The sequence below is a fragment of the Muscardinus avellanarius genome (assembly GCF_963383645.1).
Source record: "Muscardinus avellanarius genome assembly, chromosome: 6".
NCBI lineage: Eukaryota > Metazoa > Chordata > Mammalia > Rodentia > Gliridae > Muscardinus > Muscardinus avellanarius.
In genome coordinates, this window is record NC_137791.1 from 98337265 (window position 1) to 98352718 (window position 15454).

The 15454-nt window shown below is 40.1% G+C and overlaps 1 protein-coding gene across 2 annotated transcripts in view; it reads right to left on the reverse strand.

The window, feature by feature from the left end:
- SLAIN2 (SLAIN motif family member 2) overlaps positions 1 to 15454 on the reverse strand; it is a gene marked incomplete at both ends in the record, with an annotated part of 88086 nt that overhangs the window by 56474 nt on the left and 16158 nt on the right. For both annotated transcript variants that reach the window (XM_080698034.1, XM_080698033.1), the window contains one exon: positions 718 to 866. In XM_080698034.1, the coding sequence (XP_080554160.1) occupies positions 718 to 866 (149 nt within the window). The remainder of the gene's footprint in view (positions 1 to 717; positions 867 to 15454) is intronic.

Sequence of the window (15454 nt, forward strand, 5' to 3'; positions counted from 1 at the left end):
GTGAGCCAAGAAACATTCTAGGCTCTCTCATATACATTTTCATTTAATCTTTAAACTAACCTTTCAAACAGAGTTTGAAAAAGCTAAATACTGTGAAGACTCACACAGCAATTAAGTGCAAGAGTCAGAACAAGGTCTTCTTGGTTTTCTACCTGGATCTTTCTACCCCATTAGAATTTCCTCAAAAGTGTGGTATCTGGGATGATTTTAGATGATATCCAGAAATATATTTTTAATAGTTATTTAACTTGTACTAAGAAAAAGCCTCTATCATATAAAATCCATAATTTCATGGACATTCTTTAGTATGAGACAAAATAAAAATGAGATTTAAAAAGCTATTAGGTCAAGCCGGGCATGGTGGCGCATGCTTGTAATCCCCGCGCTTGGGAGGCTGAGACAGGAGGATCACACAGGTTCAAAGCCAGCCTCAGCTACTGAGTGAGGCTCTCATCAATTTAGTGAGATCCTGTTTCCAAATAAAATATAAAAACAGGTCTGGGAGTATAGCCCAGAGGTAGAAAGCCTCTGGGTTCCACCCCCAGTACCACCAAAAAAAAAAAAAGCTATTAGGTCAATGACAGAACAGCTCTCATGTTATATGTCTAATGCTACCAAGAAAGAAGTTGCCCTTCTAAAAATGTACCATTCAATATTTTATTTTATTTTTACTAAAGAAAGCAAAGAGATGAAATTTACAAGTAAAAACAGACATACCTGACATAGTTTGATCAAGTTTGTGGATAAGAGACTTTTTAGCACACTCAACATCAGGACTTGGGTAATCCAAAACTTGCCTGCACCAAACTAATGGACTAACGGATTTCTGCATTGGTGTAAGTTTTTTCTTTGGTGACGAATACAGCCTAGAAGAAAACAAAACAAAACAAAAAAAGGTAACATTCATTATCAAGCACAAGGTTACATATAAAGTAGGTATATTTAAGGATAAATTTAATTTGGAGGGGAAAATAAAAGTGATGGATTATGTTTAAAGTCACCCACATTTACTTAGTGCACATACTATAACAGTCAATATAAACCCAAATCTCAAGTACTAAATGAACCCATGAGACATTCCTAAAATATTTCTTATTTTTATCTTTTACTCCCAGTATTAGAAAATTTTGAGGAAACATCTGCCTTTAAAACATTTCATTCTGTTTTTTGTAGTATTTGACTAACTCCTTAATATAGCCACATCATTAAATCTAGTCTTGGAGGCAGAGGAAAGAGCTAAATACTTTGCATTCTCCCCTGCATTTCCCTTCTTACTACAAAGTTACACAAAAATCTACCATAAGCAGTATTTACCCTGTAGCCTTTTCAAACAATTTTATGTCTAAGAAAAGCAAGTGTTGAATTCTTAGTAACTTAAATCAATTTATAAAATTACTTCAGTTTTGTTTATTTAGGTAGCACTGGGGATTGAATTCAGGGGCATTCTACCTGCCAGCTATACTCCCAGCCCTATTTTATTATTTAGAAATGGTCTCACTAAATTGCTGAGAATCTCTCTGTCCGCTACACCCCCAGCTCTATTTTATTTTTATTTAGAAATGGTTTCATTAGGTTGCAGAGAGTCTTTATTACCTGCTGACGCTGTCCTCAAACCTGTGATCCTACTGTCTCAGACTCACAAGTACTAGGATTACAAACATGCACCAAAGCCGCAGGGCGTGGTGGCGTACGCTTGTGATCCCCATGCTTCGGAGGCGGAGACAGGAGGATTGCGAAGGTTCGAAGCCAGCCTCACTGGCTTTATATAAAAATATAAAAATAGGTCCCAGAGTGTAGCCCGGAGGTAAAAGTGTTTCCAGGAACCCCAGTACCACACACACCAAAAAAAGCATCACCATGCCAGGCTACTTCCATTTTAGAAAAGAAATTTAAACAGCATTTTATAAACTCCTCATAAAGATATACTTAAGAGAAAAAGTGAACAGAAGACAGAGGAGAAATATATTTAAATTTCCTACTTTACAGCTTTTTCTCAGACTAATTCAGGTTATGTTGGTTAATAATTATTTCAAGTGTGACTCTAGATGAAAAATGTGAAGTTATTTGATATCTAACCAAGATATTTTTCAAATTAAGATATTTTAAGTGGAATTCATGAAGGAAACACAATTATACTTTGGTATCCACAGAGCTAGATAGCTCAATAAGACAAGGAAATAATAATTTTACATTTCACGTAAATCAAATTAGGGCAATAACATCAAGTGCTATTCTGGTGTACATCTTTATTAGTAGTGTGTGTGTGGGGGGGCTACTGGGGGTAGAACCCAGAGGCTTTCTACCTATTTTTATATTTATTTGGAACCAGGGTCTCACTAAGTTGCTGAGAGCCTCACTAAGTAGCTGAGGCTGGCTTTGAACCTGTGCGATCCTCCTGTCTCAGCCTCCCAGATACAGGGATTACATGCGTGTGCCACCACGCCCGGCATCTGGTGTGCATCTTTAAATAAATAAATCTACATACAAGAATAGATAAACTCCTTTTAGTTGTAATATCTACCTTTTTCATCTCTTTTTCCCCTCTCTTTGATGTCACTCACATTTAGCTTTGATCAAGATAACCAAGACAAACGGGGTAAATGACCATTTCTTTAGTACACAATACATATTCATTTGGAAAAACATACTAAATAGGTATAAAATACTAAATCATTTTTCTACTAAATTGTTTTTCATAAATAGATATTTCATAAATACCTAAATGTTTATCTATTTATTTTCATAAATAGATATTTATGAAAAACAATTTAAAATGAAATCAATAGTGCTCATTCTCTTTCCAATCTAAATGCTGCAAATGCTCTACAACAAATCTCTATTTCAGCACCCCACTTTAAACTGCCTAGGACTGGAAGTGAGTTTTCTTTTGAGTATTATGATAAATGCTCTAAAATTAGATGGTATTAAAAGGTGTGGCAATGGTTTGGTGGTTTAAATATAATACATTCATTGAAGTATACAAGGAATTCTTTGAATCTTATGGCCTATAGATTATATAACGAAGAGTAAATTATATGGTGCTATAAATTATAAAACTTGAAGTTGTTTTAAGAAAGTTGTAAGGTACTTTTAGCATTTTTAAAAATATAGACACCAGCTGGGCATGGTGGCGCATGATTATAATCCCAGCATTTGGGAGGCTCAAATGGGAGGACAGGAGATTTGAGGACAGCCTCAGCTACTTAGTGAGGCCCTTTACAACTCAGTAAGACCCTGTTTCAAAATAAAGAATAAAAATAGGGCTGAGGTTGTAGCTCAGTTAGAATAGCCTTGGGTTCTATCCTTAGTACCAAAAAAATGTATATATACATACATATATATATACTGTATATATTATACATATATAAAATATATGTATGAATACATATATAAAATATGTACACACAAATATGTGTATATATATATATATGTACACACACATATATATGTATAAAGAAAGCTGGGTGTGGTGGTGCATGCTTATAATCTCAGCATTTGGGAGGCTGAAACAGGAGGATCACAGGTTTGAGGACAGCCTCAGCTAGTGAGGCCCTTTGCAATTTAATGAGAACCTGTTTCAAAATAAATAATAAAAAATAGGGCTGGAGATGCAGCTCAGAGGTAGAATGACTCTGAGTTCCATCCCCAGTATCACCAAAAAATAAGTAAATAAATAAATCAAAATACAGAAACCCATAAAGAAGAACAAATTATGTCATTTGCAGGAAAATAGATGGAACTGGAGAACATTACACTGAGGTAAGTTAGTCACAAAAAGTAAAAAATTGTATGTTCTCCCTAATATGTGAAAGTTAGGGAGAAAATGGGTCATAGGAGGAACGCTAGGTGAAGAAGGAGAAACCTTAGATGAGAAAATAAGGTGACCTAACTGAGGAGGATGGGAGAAAGGAAGAGAAAAATTCTCTAACGTTCATAATGTACATTCACAAACATATAAATCATTAAGCTGAACATGAGAAGAAGGGAGGGGAGGGAATGGGGTAGGAAGTGAGAAAGGGCTAAATGAGTGATGTGTGCATGTGTGCCTCTGCCACCTTGTACCCCATTAAGATGTATGACTACAAAGGCGGGAGTGGGGTGCACGCTTGTAATCCCAGCATTCTGAAGGCTGAGACCTGAGGATCGCAGTTCGTGGACAGCCTCAGCTACTTAGTGAAACCCTGTTTCAAAATAAAGAATAAAAAATAGGGCAGGGGGTGTAGCTCGGAGGTCAAATGCCCCTGGGTTCTATCCCCAAACCCGCAAAAAAAAAAAAAAAAAAAAAAAAAAAAAAAATATATATATATATATATATATATATATATATATGATAACAATGCACCAATAAGAATAGATCAACAAATTTAAAAAAATAGGATAAAATAAAAATATAGATACTAAGCTGGGCATGGTAGCACACGCTGTAATCCCAGCTGTAATCCCAAGCTGGGACAGGAGGGTTACAGGTTTGAGAGTAGCCTCGGCAACCTAGTGAGACCCTGTTCTAAAGACAAAAAATAAAAAAGGGCTGGGGTGGTAGAATATCCTTGGGTTCAATACCCAGTATGCCCCACAAAACACAGAAATTAGTATAAAATAAATGAATAAAACATCAGTAATTCAAAATCAGTTAAATTAAAACACTGTCATCAGGCTAGGCATGGAGACACATGCTTATAATTCCAGTACTTGGGAGGCTGAGACAGAGTCTAGGTTTGTGGCCAGCCTCAGCTACTTTGTGAAGCTCTCTGCAACTTGGTGAAACCCTATTTCAAAATAAAGAATAACAAAATAGGGTTGGGAGCACAGCTCAGAGGTAGAATGCCCCTGCGTCACTCACACACACACACACACACACACACACACACACACACACACACACCTGTCATCATTATGAATCTCCTGTGGCATCTTTCTTCTTTTTCGTCAATGTCACTATAATTCTTTCAATTACAAAAGATAAAATCTTGCCTGTAATTTTGGATTTTCCTTTATAAAAATTTCTTATTCTTAACGATAATCTGTCACCAAGTCCTATCTTTATAAATGACTTTCCTCTCTTTTCTTATATTTACTCTTCAGACTGGGAACAGAAAATGTTCCTTCCTCACAGCAGCATATAAAAGCACAGGGAGCAACTTGCCTGCACCTCATTATCCTAGTAATACTAAAATTAAGTCATGGAGGTTCAGTGGGGAGCTATGCTTCCACATCCACAAAAGGCGTCATCTGGAAATAGGACATATTGCCTCCCCTGTCTCTGTCCCCATCAGTGAGTCCTAAAAGAAGATCTTACACCCTGTCTGAAAGGAGTTAGTGTGAACCAGAACTCTACTTTAGCTAAAGTGGTTAGCAGGATCTAGCAGGAAATTGAACGTTCACCCTAATATAGATATAATATAGATACACACATAAAATGAAACAGGGTAACTGCTCACTAAAAAAAAGAAAAAATATAACTTCTTGGCTCACAATTACAGCCCCCAAAATGTACAGAATATGACTGAAATAATTCATTAAACTGAGAACACAAAAAAGAACAAAGAACAGGAACAACTGGATCAAAATAAAAACAAACAGCAAAATAACAGACAAAAACAACTATAATTAATAACTTGAATGGGTATGGACTCTACTTAAAAGGCAGAGATAATCTGGACCAAAAAAAAATAAGATCTAAACGAAACTTCTTAGATTCAAAGTCACAAAGACAAACATTTCAATACATCTAGAAGAGATAACAATTAAAAAATATAAATGTTGAAAAGAAAAATAGACATCAGAAATTTTTTTGAAAGCTTCAAGAGCTGATTCTTAATCACTATATGAAAAATTAGTAAGTAGAGAACGCATGAACATTATCAATCAACTTTTTGTCTTTTTTTGTTGGTACTGGGGGTTGAACCCAGGAGCGAGCATCCTACCTTCAAGCTACATCACCAGCCCTTTGGTTTTTTGTTCTTTTTTCTTCCTGCAGTACTGGAGATGGAACCCAGGGGCATTCTACCTCTGAACTACACTCCCAGCCCTATTTTTTTATTCTTTATTTTGAAACAAGGTCTCGCTAAATTGCAAAAGGCCTAAGAGCTGAGGCTGTCCATGAACTGGGATCCTCCTGTCTCCGCCTCCCAAATGCTGGGATTTACAAGCATGTGGCACCCCGCCCAGCCCCCCCCCTTTTACTTTGAAACAGGGTCTTGCTAAATTGCTGAGGTTCTCACTAAATTGCTGCAGATGGCCTTAAACCTGTGATCCTCTTGTCTCAGCCTCCCAAGTACTGGGATTATAGGCAGACATACAACATCTGGTTTTTTCGTGTGTGTATGTGTGTGGTACTGGCTACAATCCCAGAGCTATTTTATGTTTTATTAAGTTTTACTTAGTGAGGCCCCTTTCAACACAGTGAGACCCTGTTTCAAAATAATGAATAAAAAATTGGGCTGGGACTGTAGCTGGGGGGTAGAATGGTCCTGGGTTTCATCCTCAGTACTGCAAAGGAAACAAAAAAAAAAAAAAAAAAAGAGGGCCATGCTCTGTGTGGTGGCTTGTAATTCCAGCATTTCGCAGGTGGAGAGCGGAGGATTGTGGTTCTGGACAGTCTCAGCTACTCAGGCCCTTCGCAACTCAGCGACACCCTGTTTCAAAAGTAAAAAAGACTAAAAAATAGGGCTGGGGGTGTTGCTCAGAGGTAGAATGCCCCTGGGTTCCATTCCCATTACCACAAAAAAAGAAATATTAAATAAGAAATTTTAAAACTTCCCATAAAGTTTCAGTTGCTTTTACTATGTGTGTGGGGGGGTGGGGGTACTGGTGTTCCTGGAAACCCTTCTACCTCCAGGCTACACTCCCAGACCTATTTTTATACTTTTTTATTTGGAAACAGGGTCTCTTAAACCAGCGAGGCTGGAGGCTGGCTTCGAACCTGTGCGATCCTCTTGTCTTCCCCTCCCAAGTACAAGGATTACAAGCGTGCACCACCATGCTCAGCTCAGTTACTTTTACTTATTAATCCACCATCAGGGGGGAAAAATGCCAATCTTACTTAAACTTTTAGAAAAACAGACCTAAGAGTGAAAGACTAAATGCTTTCTTCCAAGACTGGGAATAAAGTAAGGAGGTATGCTTTCATCATTTCTATTAATGCCATACTGAAGTGTCTAGCACATGCAGTGAGGCAAGACAAAGAAATTAAAGGCATCTAGCATGTAAGGAAAGAAGTAAAACTATTTCATTCACAAAAAACATGATTCTGTATATAAAAAGTTACTTGCAAGAATCTGCCCCACAAGGGGAAAAATTAGTATAATAAATGTGTTTAGGCTCAGCATGGTGGCGCACATTTGTAATTCCAGCATTTGGGAGGCTGAGACAGGAGGATCACGGTTCATGGACAGCCTCAGATACTTAGTGAGGCTCTCTGCAACTCAGTGAGACCTGTTTCCAAATAAAGAATAAAAATCAGGCTGGGGGTGTAACTCTGAGGTAGAATGCCCCTGGATTCCATTCCCAGTACCGCAAAATAATAAAAATAAAAAATAAGTAACAAGGTCATAAGATATAAGTTTATTAAGCAAAATACCACATATTTATTTATACTATCAACTAATAATCTAAATATGAAAATAACAATTGCATTCAAAATAACATTAAAAATATACTTAGAAAAAATTTAATGAAGTATGAGATATATACTGAAAACTATAAAACATTGCTAAAGGAAAAATAAAGCAGATTTAAATGAAAAACTATACATGTTTATAGATCTGAATCTTCAATATCATCAAGATACTGATTCCTCCAAACTGAGCAACAATCCCTAAAAAACTTCAGCAGGTATTTATAAAAACTGACGAACTGAGCTGGGCATACATGGTGGTGTACACTTCTTATCTCAGCATTTGGAAGGCTGAGACAGGAGGATCAGGGTTCATGTACAGCTTCAGCCCGGCATGGTGGCACATGCTTCATTTGGGAGGCTGAGACAGGAGGATTGCACAGGTTCGAAGCCAGCCTCAGCTACTTAATGAGGCTCTCAGCAACCTAGTAAGACCCTGTTTCCAAATAAAGTATAAAATAGGCCTGGGAGGATAGCCTGGAGGTAGAAAAGCCCCTGGGTTACATCACCAGTACCAAAAGAGAAGAAAGAAAGAAAGAAAGAAAGAAAGAAAGAAAGAAAGAAAGAAAGAAAGAAAGAAAGAAAGAAAGAAAGGAAGGAAGGAAGGAAGAGGGGGAGGGAGGGAAAGGAAGCAAGGAAGGAAAAGAAGGGAGGGAATAAATTAGGGCTGGAGGTATAGCTCAGAGGTAGAATGCCCCTGGGTTCTATTCCCAATACTGCAAAAAACAAAAACAAAACTGCCAAACTGGGCCTAAAATTTATATAAATATGCCAATGCCAGAGACCAAAAAAGCCCAGTACTTGGGTGGGAAGCTGAGATGGGAGGATCATGATCACAGGTATCAAGGTCAGCTTAGTAACTTAGCAAGGTCCTCAGAAAAGTAGTGAGACCTGTCTTAAAAAAAAAAAAAATTGGGCTGGATATAGCTTAGAAATGGAACACCACTAGGTTCAATCCCCAGTAACACACACACACAGCCAAAATGATTTTGAAAAAGAAAAATCTTGTTACATTTCAAAACTGAAAGGTTTTATTCCCTTTCAATCCATTCTATACATTGCTGCCAAATTGTTTTCTACAATACAAATCTGACTCTTATTAATACTTCTCTGATAAAAAATTCTGCATGAGTTTCTTTTTTTTTTTTTTTTTTTTGGTGGTACTGGGGGTGGAACCCAGAGGCTTTCATACCTCTGGGCTATACTTCCAGACCTATTTTTTTTATGTTTTATTTGGAAACAGGGTCTCACTAAGTTGTCGAGAGCCTCACTTAGTAGCTGAGGCTGGCTTCGAACCTGTGTGATCCTCCTGTCTTAGCCTCCCAAATGCAGGGATTACAAGTGTGTACCACCACGCCCAGCTCTGTGTGAGTTTCTTTTGCCTTTAGGGTACAGTTTCTTCCAAAAATGGTCTCCATGCCCTTGAGAGCATGGATGATCTGTTGCAGCACTTCTTTAGCCTCATTTCTCACCTTCCTCCCCCATCCAAATCTAAATAACAGCCATACCAAAGCAATTTCTATTCCTGGAAAGGCCAGGTCATTTGTGTATGCTGTTCCCCTGCCTAAAACAAAATCATCCACTCTGCTCGCCTTACCCTATTCTGCCTAATTTCACTCAACTCATTTTTTTTTTCTTTTTGTTTGAAAGCTCTTTATCTGTGGTTTTTATTTATTTTATAAATTTTCATTGGTGCACTGTAGTCATACATCTCAATGGAATAAAAAACTTATGGAGATATACATGCACACATCACCCAATCAGCCCCTACCCAATATCTAACCACTTTCCTCCCCCTCCCTCCTACCCATGCTTGGCTTCATGATTGACTTTTGATATGTTTAAGTACATCATGTACTTTAAAGAGTTTTCCTTATCCTCCCTCTGATCCCCTCAGATATGTCACCTTCATTGCTCCTCTATAGGGTCCCTTCTTCATCTAGAGTTACTCCTGTTATCCATTTCTCCCTAATATTTTGCACATTAAGAAAAGCATCTGATCCGGGCGTAGTGGCACACGCTTGTAATCCCTGTGCTTGGGAGGCGGAGACAGGAGGATGGCGCAGGTTCCAAGCCAGCTGCACTGGCTTAAGAGGCCCTGTTTCCAAATAAAAAGTATAAAATAGGTCCCCAAGCGCGAGGATTACAAGCGTGCGCCACCACGCCCGGCATCACAACCAATTTTTTTTAATAGAGGTCACTTGGATCTGGAAATCTGCTGAGAGATTAGGTGAGGCAGCGGCAACTTCTATTGCTTCCTGGCCACACAGATGAAGAAACCCACTGGCCCTTTGCTGTGAAGCAGGCCCCAGTTCCAGGCCTGCCGCGCAACAGGCTCGGGTCTGGCCTCTCTGGCTCCAGACCTGGCCTCGCTGCCTGGCAGGCTCTGGTTCCTGTCACTGTGGGCATGACGTTTATATATATATATGGAGGGAAAAAAGGAACCTCTGTAAACTACTACTATTACTACTACTACTACTACTACTACTACTACTACACACACACACACACACACACACACACACACACACACACATTTTAGTAGGAGAAACAGCATGTGTCATTTGCAGAAGCTGAGAGCCCAATATCCTAGCAGCAATGGATTTTATCTCCCCACTGAAAGCAGAGGCTCTAAGCCTCACCATGGAGAGCAAAATCCACTGCTCCAAGCACACCCTGACCCCCAGCGCAGCGCAGAGGAACACAGTGGCCAAGAGCTGAGGTCTACCGGGACACCAAATCGGCCCAACAATATAGGCAGAGCTCCCTCCGACTTGCTCTGGACATTTTTCTTACGTAGTGTGTTGTCTGGAATTCCAGTACATGTGCGGCAAGAGCAGTCTACTTTTGGGGAGATGTTTTCAAAAATTCAAGGTGGACTGGACTGGATCTGTCTGCCTCTCCTAAATACTGGCCACTGCCGCTGCCACCATCTTGGTCCTTCTCCGCAAAACTTTTTCTTACATAGTATGCTGTTCAAAGTTCCTGAGCATGTGGAGCAGGAACAGTCTACTTTTGGGGAGATTTCTTCAAAAATTCAAGGTGGATATGGTTGGATCTGTCTTCCTCTCTTGAATACTGGCCACCACCGCCGCCTTCTTGGTCTCTCCTAGAGTATGTTGTTGTTAAGTATTCCTGTGCTGATCTCTTCTGGGTTATCCCTCCAAAAATCACTTTTCTTGCAATGGCGGGAGCCACGCTGCCTCTAATTCTGCCATTTTTCACTCTCTCTCCTATATTTCAGATAGGAAGTCATGGCTGGAAATGTTTCTGTATGTTGTCCCAATTAGCTATTGAATCAAAATCTGTTGTCCAGGGTTTCTCAAGGGGATGCATATCCTATTCAGCCACTGCTAACCATCACTGCTTTGGCCGTGGTCACCGCTGCAGCTACAGCTGCAAGTGCAGCTGCCGCCATCTTCCTCCCTCTTCAATATTTTTTAATAAAAGAAAACAGTACGTGTCTTTTGCAGGAGTTGGGGGCCCAAGTACTTAGTAGCAATGTGTTTCATTTCTCTGCCAAGAGTAGAGGCCTACAGTTTCACCACAGAGAGCGGGTTCCGCTGCTCCAGGCACACCCAGCACCAGCGCTATGGAGAGGAGCGGGGCAGCCAGGAACGCCCTTGGCTCTCTAGGAGCGGTGCTGACCAACCCGACTATGTGGGGCTCCATCTGACACGCCCTGAACATTTTTCTTACATAGTATGTTGTCCAGAGTTCCTGAGCATGTGGGGCAGGTGCAGTCTACTTTCAGGGAGATTTTCTCAAAAGTTCAGGGTAGATTAGAATTAATTTACCTGCCTCTTCTCGATACTGGCTGTTGCTGCCACAGCCATCTTGGCCTTCCTCCTGAGCATTTTTCTTACATAGTATGTTGTCCAGAATTTCCTGAGCATGTGGGGCAGGAATAGTCTTTTTTTCGGGAGATTTTTGCAACAGTTCAAGGCGGGTTGGATTGGTTTTATCTACCTCTCCCGAATACTGGCCACTGCTGCTGCTGCCATCTCCACCATCTTGGTCTGTCTCTCTTATATTTTAGTAAGGAAATCATGGCTATAAATGTCTCTATATATTGTCCCGATCAGACATTAAACCAAAATTTGATGTCCAGGGTTTCTCAGAGGAATACCTGTCCTATTTGGCCACTGACAGCTATTGTTGCTGTGGCTGTGGTCACACTGGCGCCCGTGGCCGCCACCATCTTGGTCCCTCTCATCGACAGTTTTCTTTCCTTTTCTTTCTTTCTTTTTTTTTTTTTTTTTGTGGGTCTAGGGATGGAACCCAGGGGCATTCGACCTCCGAGCTACACCCCCTGCCCTATTTTTTCTTTATTTTTAAACAGGTCTCACTGAGTTGCAGAGGGCCTCACTAAGTAGCTGAGGTTGTCTTCGAACCACGATCCTCAGGTTTCAGCCTCCCAAATGCTAGGATTTCAAGTGTGCGCCACCACACCCAGCTGACATTTTTTCTTACATAGTATGTTGTCCAGAATTCTTGCACATGTGTGGTGAGAGCAGTCTATTTTTGGGAAGATTTCTTCAAAAATTCAAGGTGGATTGGATTGGATCTGCCTCTCCCAAATACTGGCCGCCACCGCTACAGCCATCTTGGTCCATCTCCGTGAAACTTTTTCTGACATAGTATGTTGTCCAGAGTTCCTGAGCATGTGGGGCAGGAACAGTCTACTTTTGGGGAGATTTCTTCAAAAATTCAAGGTGGATATGGTTAGATCTGTTTTCCTCTCCTAAATACTGGCCGCCACCTTCTTGGTCTCTCCTAGAGTATGTTGTTGTTGAGTATTCCTATGCATGTGTCTCAACTCATTTTTATTTTATTTTTTTTGCGGGTTTGGCGATGGAACCCAGGGGCATTCGACCTCCGAGCTACACCCCCTGCCCTATTTTTTATTCTTTATTTTGAAACAGGGTCTCACTGAGATGCAGAGGGCCTCACTAAGTAGCTGAGGCTGTACGCGAACTGCGATCCTCCTGTCTCAGCCTCCCAAATGCTGGGATTACAAGCGTGCACCACTTCGCCTGGCTTTCAACTCATTTTTATTATGACTGGGTCTCGGCTCAAATATCAATTATTCATGAAAACCTTCCTTTTTTTTTTTTTTTTGCGGGTCTGGGGATGGAACCCAGGGGCATTTGACCTCCGGGCTACACCCCCTGCCCTATTTTTTATTCTTTATTTTGAAACAGGATCTCACTGAGTTGCAGAGGGCCTCACTAAGTAGCTGAGGCTGTCCGCGAACCGCGATCCTCCAGGTCTCAGCCTCCCGAATGCTGGGATTACAAGCGTGCGCCACCACGCCCGGCTCAAAACCTTCCTTTAATATTTCTAGTAAGACTATATTAGGCAGCCCCATTAAGTACAAAATAGAGAAGACAGGTGTTTTAACAAAGAATCTTTGTGGACACTTAGAATTTTTCTATCAAAAAAGGAGACTCCAGTCAGGCATGGTAGTGCACGTTTGTAATCCTAGTACTTGAAAGGCTGAGACAGGAGGATCGGGTTTGTGGCCAGTCTCAGCTACTTAGTGGAATCCTATTTCAAAATAAAGAATAAAAAATAAGGTTGGGGATGTAGCTTTGAGGTAGAATGCGCCCCTGAGTTCAACCCCTAGTACAGCTAAACAAATAAATAAATAAAAATATTATAGGTTTTAAAAAACTTTCAATAGCAAAAATATCCTTGGTTTGCCTAAAACTAAAATTTAATAAAATTTAATAATTAGAAACTATCATGATATATTTCTTTATAATTAATAAGGTTTCTTAGTGTAGAAATAGAAATTAGTTTTATTATCAAGTGCTTATTACACACCAAGCATTGTGCTGTTTCAGTAGCTATCTGTATTAATTCTTTCAAGTTTTATAATAAACCTATGATTAAGAAGTATGACAGCCTAGCGTGGTAGCGCATGCTTGTAATCCCAGCATTTGGGAGGCTGGGACAGGAGGATCGCAGTTCGCAATCGGCTACTTAGTGAGGCTCTTTGCAACTCACTGAGAGTCTGTTTCAAAATAAAGAACAAAACATAGGACTGGGGGGTGTAGCTCAGAGGTAGAATGTCCCTGGGTTCTATCCCCACTACCACACATACACCCATACTCTCACAAAGAAGTATGACAATCCCCATTTTTTTTAAATGGGTCTGGGGATGGAACCCAGAGGCATCTGACCTCCAAGCTACACCCCCTGCCCTATTTTTTATTCTTTATTTTGAAGCAGGGTCTCACTAAGTTGCAGAGGGCCTAAGTAGCTGAGGCTGTCTGCTAATCACGATCAATCCTCCAGTCTCAGCCTCCAATCGATCTTCTGGTCTCAGCTGGGATTACCATCGTACACCACCATGCCCTGCTGACAATTCCTATTTTAAGAGACACAGTGAGGTAAGTGACTTGTCCAAAGTGACAGAGGTATTAAGTGGCAAAACCAATACTGCTCCAGAAGCTGTGCCCTTAAAACGATTACACTTTAGTGCCCGATATCATTGCTAAAAATGAATTAAAAATTCCTTGGGTTAGACTTCAATACAACCATCATAAAAGCTTCAATGTTCCTTTCTTCTCCTAAACCTTGCCAACTGCAAAACAAAATCGTAGCCAGGTACAGTGACACACACTTGTAATCCTAGTATACTTGGAAGATGGAGACAGGAAGACCGAGGTTTGCAGTCAGCCTCAACTACTCAGTGAGACCCTGTTCAAAATAAAGAATACATGCTCCTGAATGGACCAGTGAAGGTCTGTGCATGAGAAAGGTTTCCATAGAGTAAACTGCAGAAGTTTGCAGAGATGGTTAGATTCATCCTCACGAAGTCTAAACCTTTTTGTAGTACTGGAGATGGAATCCAGGACATTGTGCCTCCTTAGGTAAGTATTCTACCACTGAGACAGACAACCAACACTAAATTTCTAGTTTTTAACTAAATACTGTTTCACCTTAGCTTTCAGAATAATTCCAAAAATTTCATATCAGATATCATAGTATTATTATATAGTATTTTGCATCTATCATTCCTTACATTTCACAAACTCTGTGTATTGCATTTTTGAGCAGCTCCTAATTTAAAGATGTAGCTTAAAGCTTTCTCTTAAACTACTTTGTTCCTAAAGCTGTTTATTTTCTCCATAATTTAGATTCTAAAATGAAAGATTCCCAAAGATACGATTTAGGACAGGCAAAATAAGAAGTAACATTTAAAGCCTTAAAAACCTGTAAGCAGGCCGGGCATGGTGGTGCACGCTTATAATTCCAGAATTCAGGAGGCAGACACCTGAGGATTGAGTTCACAGACAGCCTTAGCTACTTAGGCCCTTTGTAACTCAGCGAGATCCTGTTTCAAAAAATAAAGACTAAAAACTAGTCTGGAGGTGAAGCTCAGAGGTAGAATGCCCCTGGGTTCCATCCCTAGTACCCCCCCACACACAAATGTAAGCAAGCCTGGTGTGGTGATACACACTTGTAATCCTAGTACTTGGAGGCTGAGACAGGAAGACTGCAGGTTGTGGACATCCTCAACTACTTAGGGAGACCTGCAACTCAAGTATTAGGCCCTGTTCCAAAGTAAAGAATAAAAAATAGGGCTGGGGGTGTAGCTCAGAGGTAGAATGCCCCTGGGTTCCATCCCAGTGCCGCAGAAAGAGAGAAAGAGAGAAAGGGAAAAAGAGAGAAAAGAAAGAAGGAAAGAAAGAAAGAAAGAAAGAAAGAAAGAAAGAAAGAAAGAAAGAAAGAAAGAAAGAGAAAGCAAGCAAGCAGACAGACAGACTAAACATGGCTGGGTTCCTGGATTTAATTCCTAGTACCACCAAACAAACAAACAAACAAAAC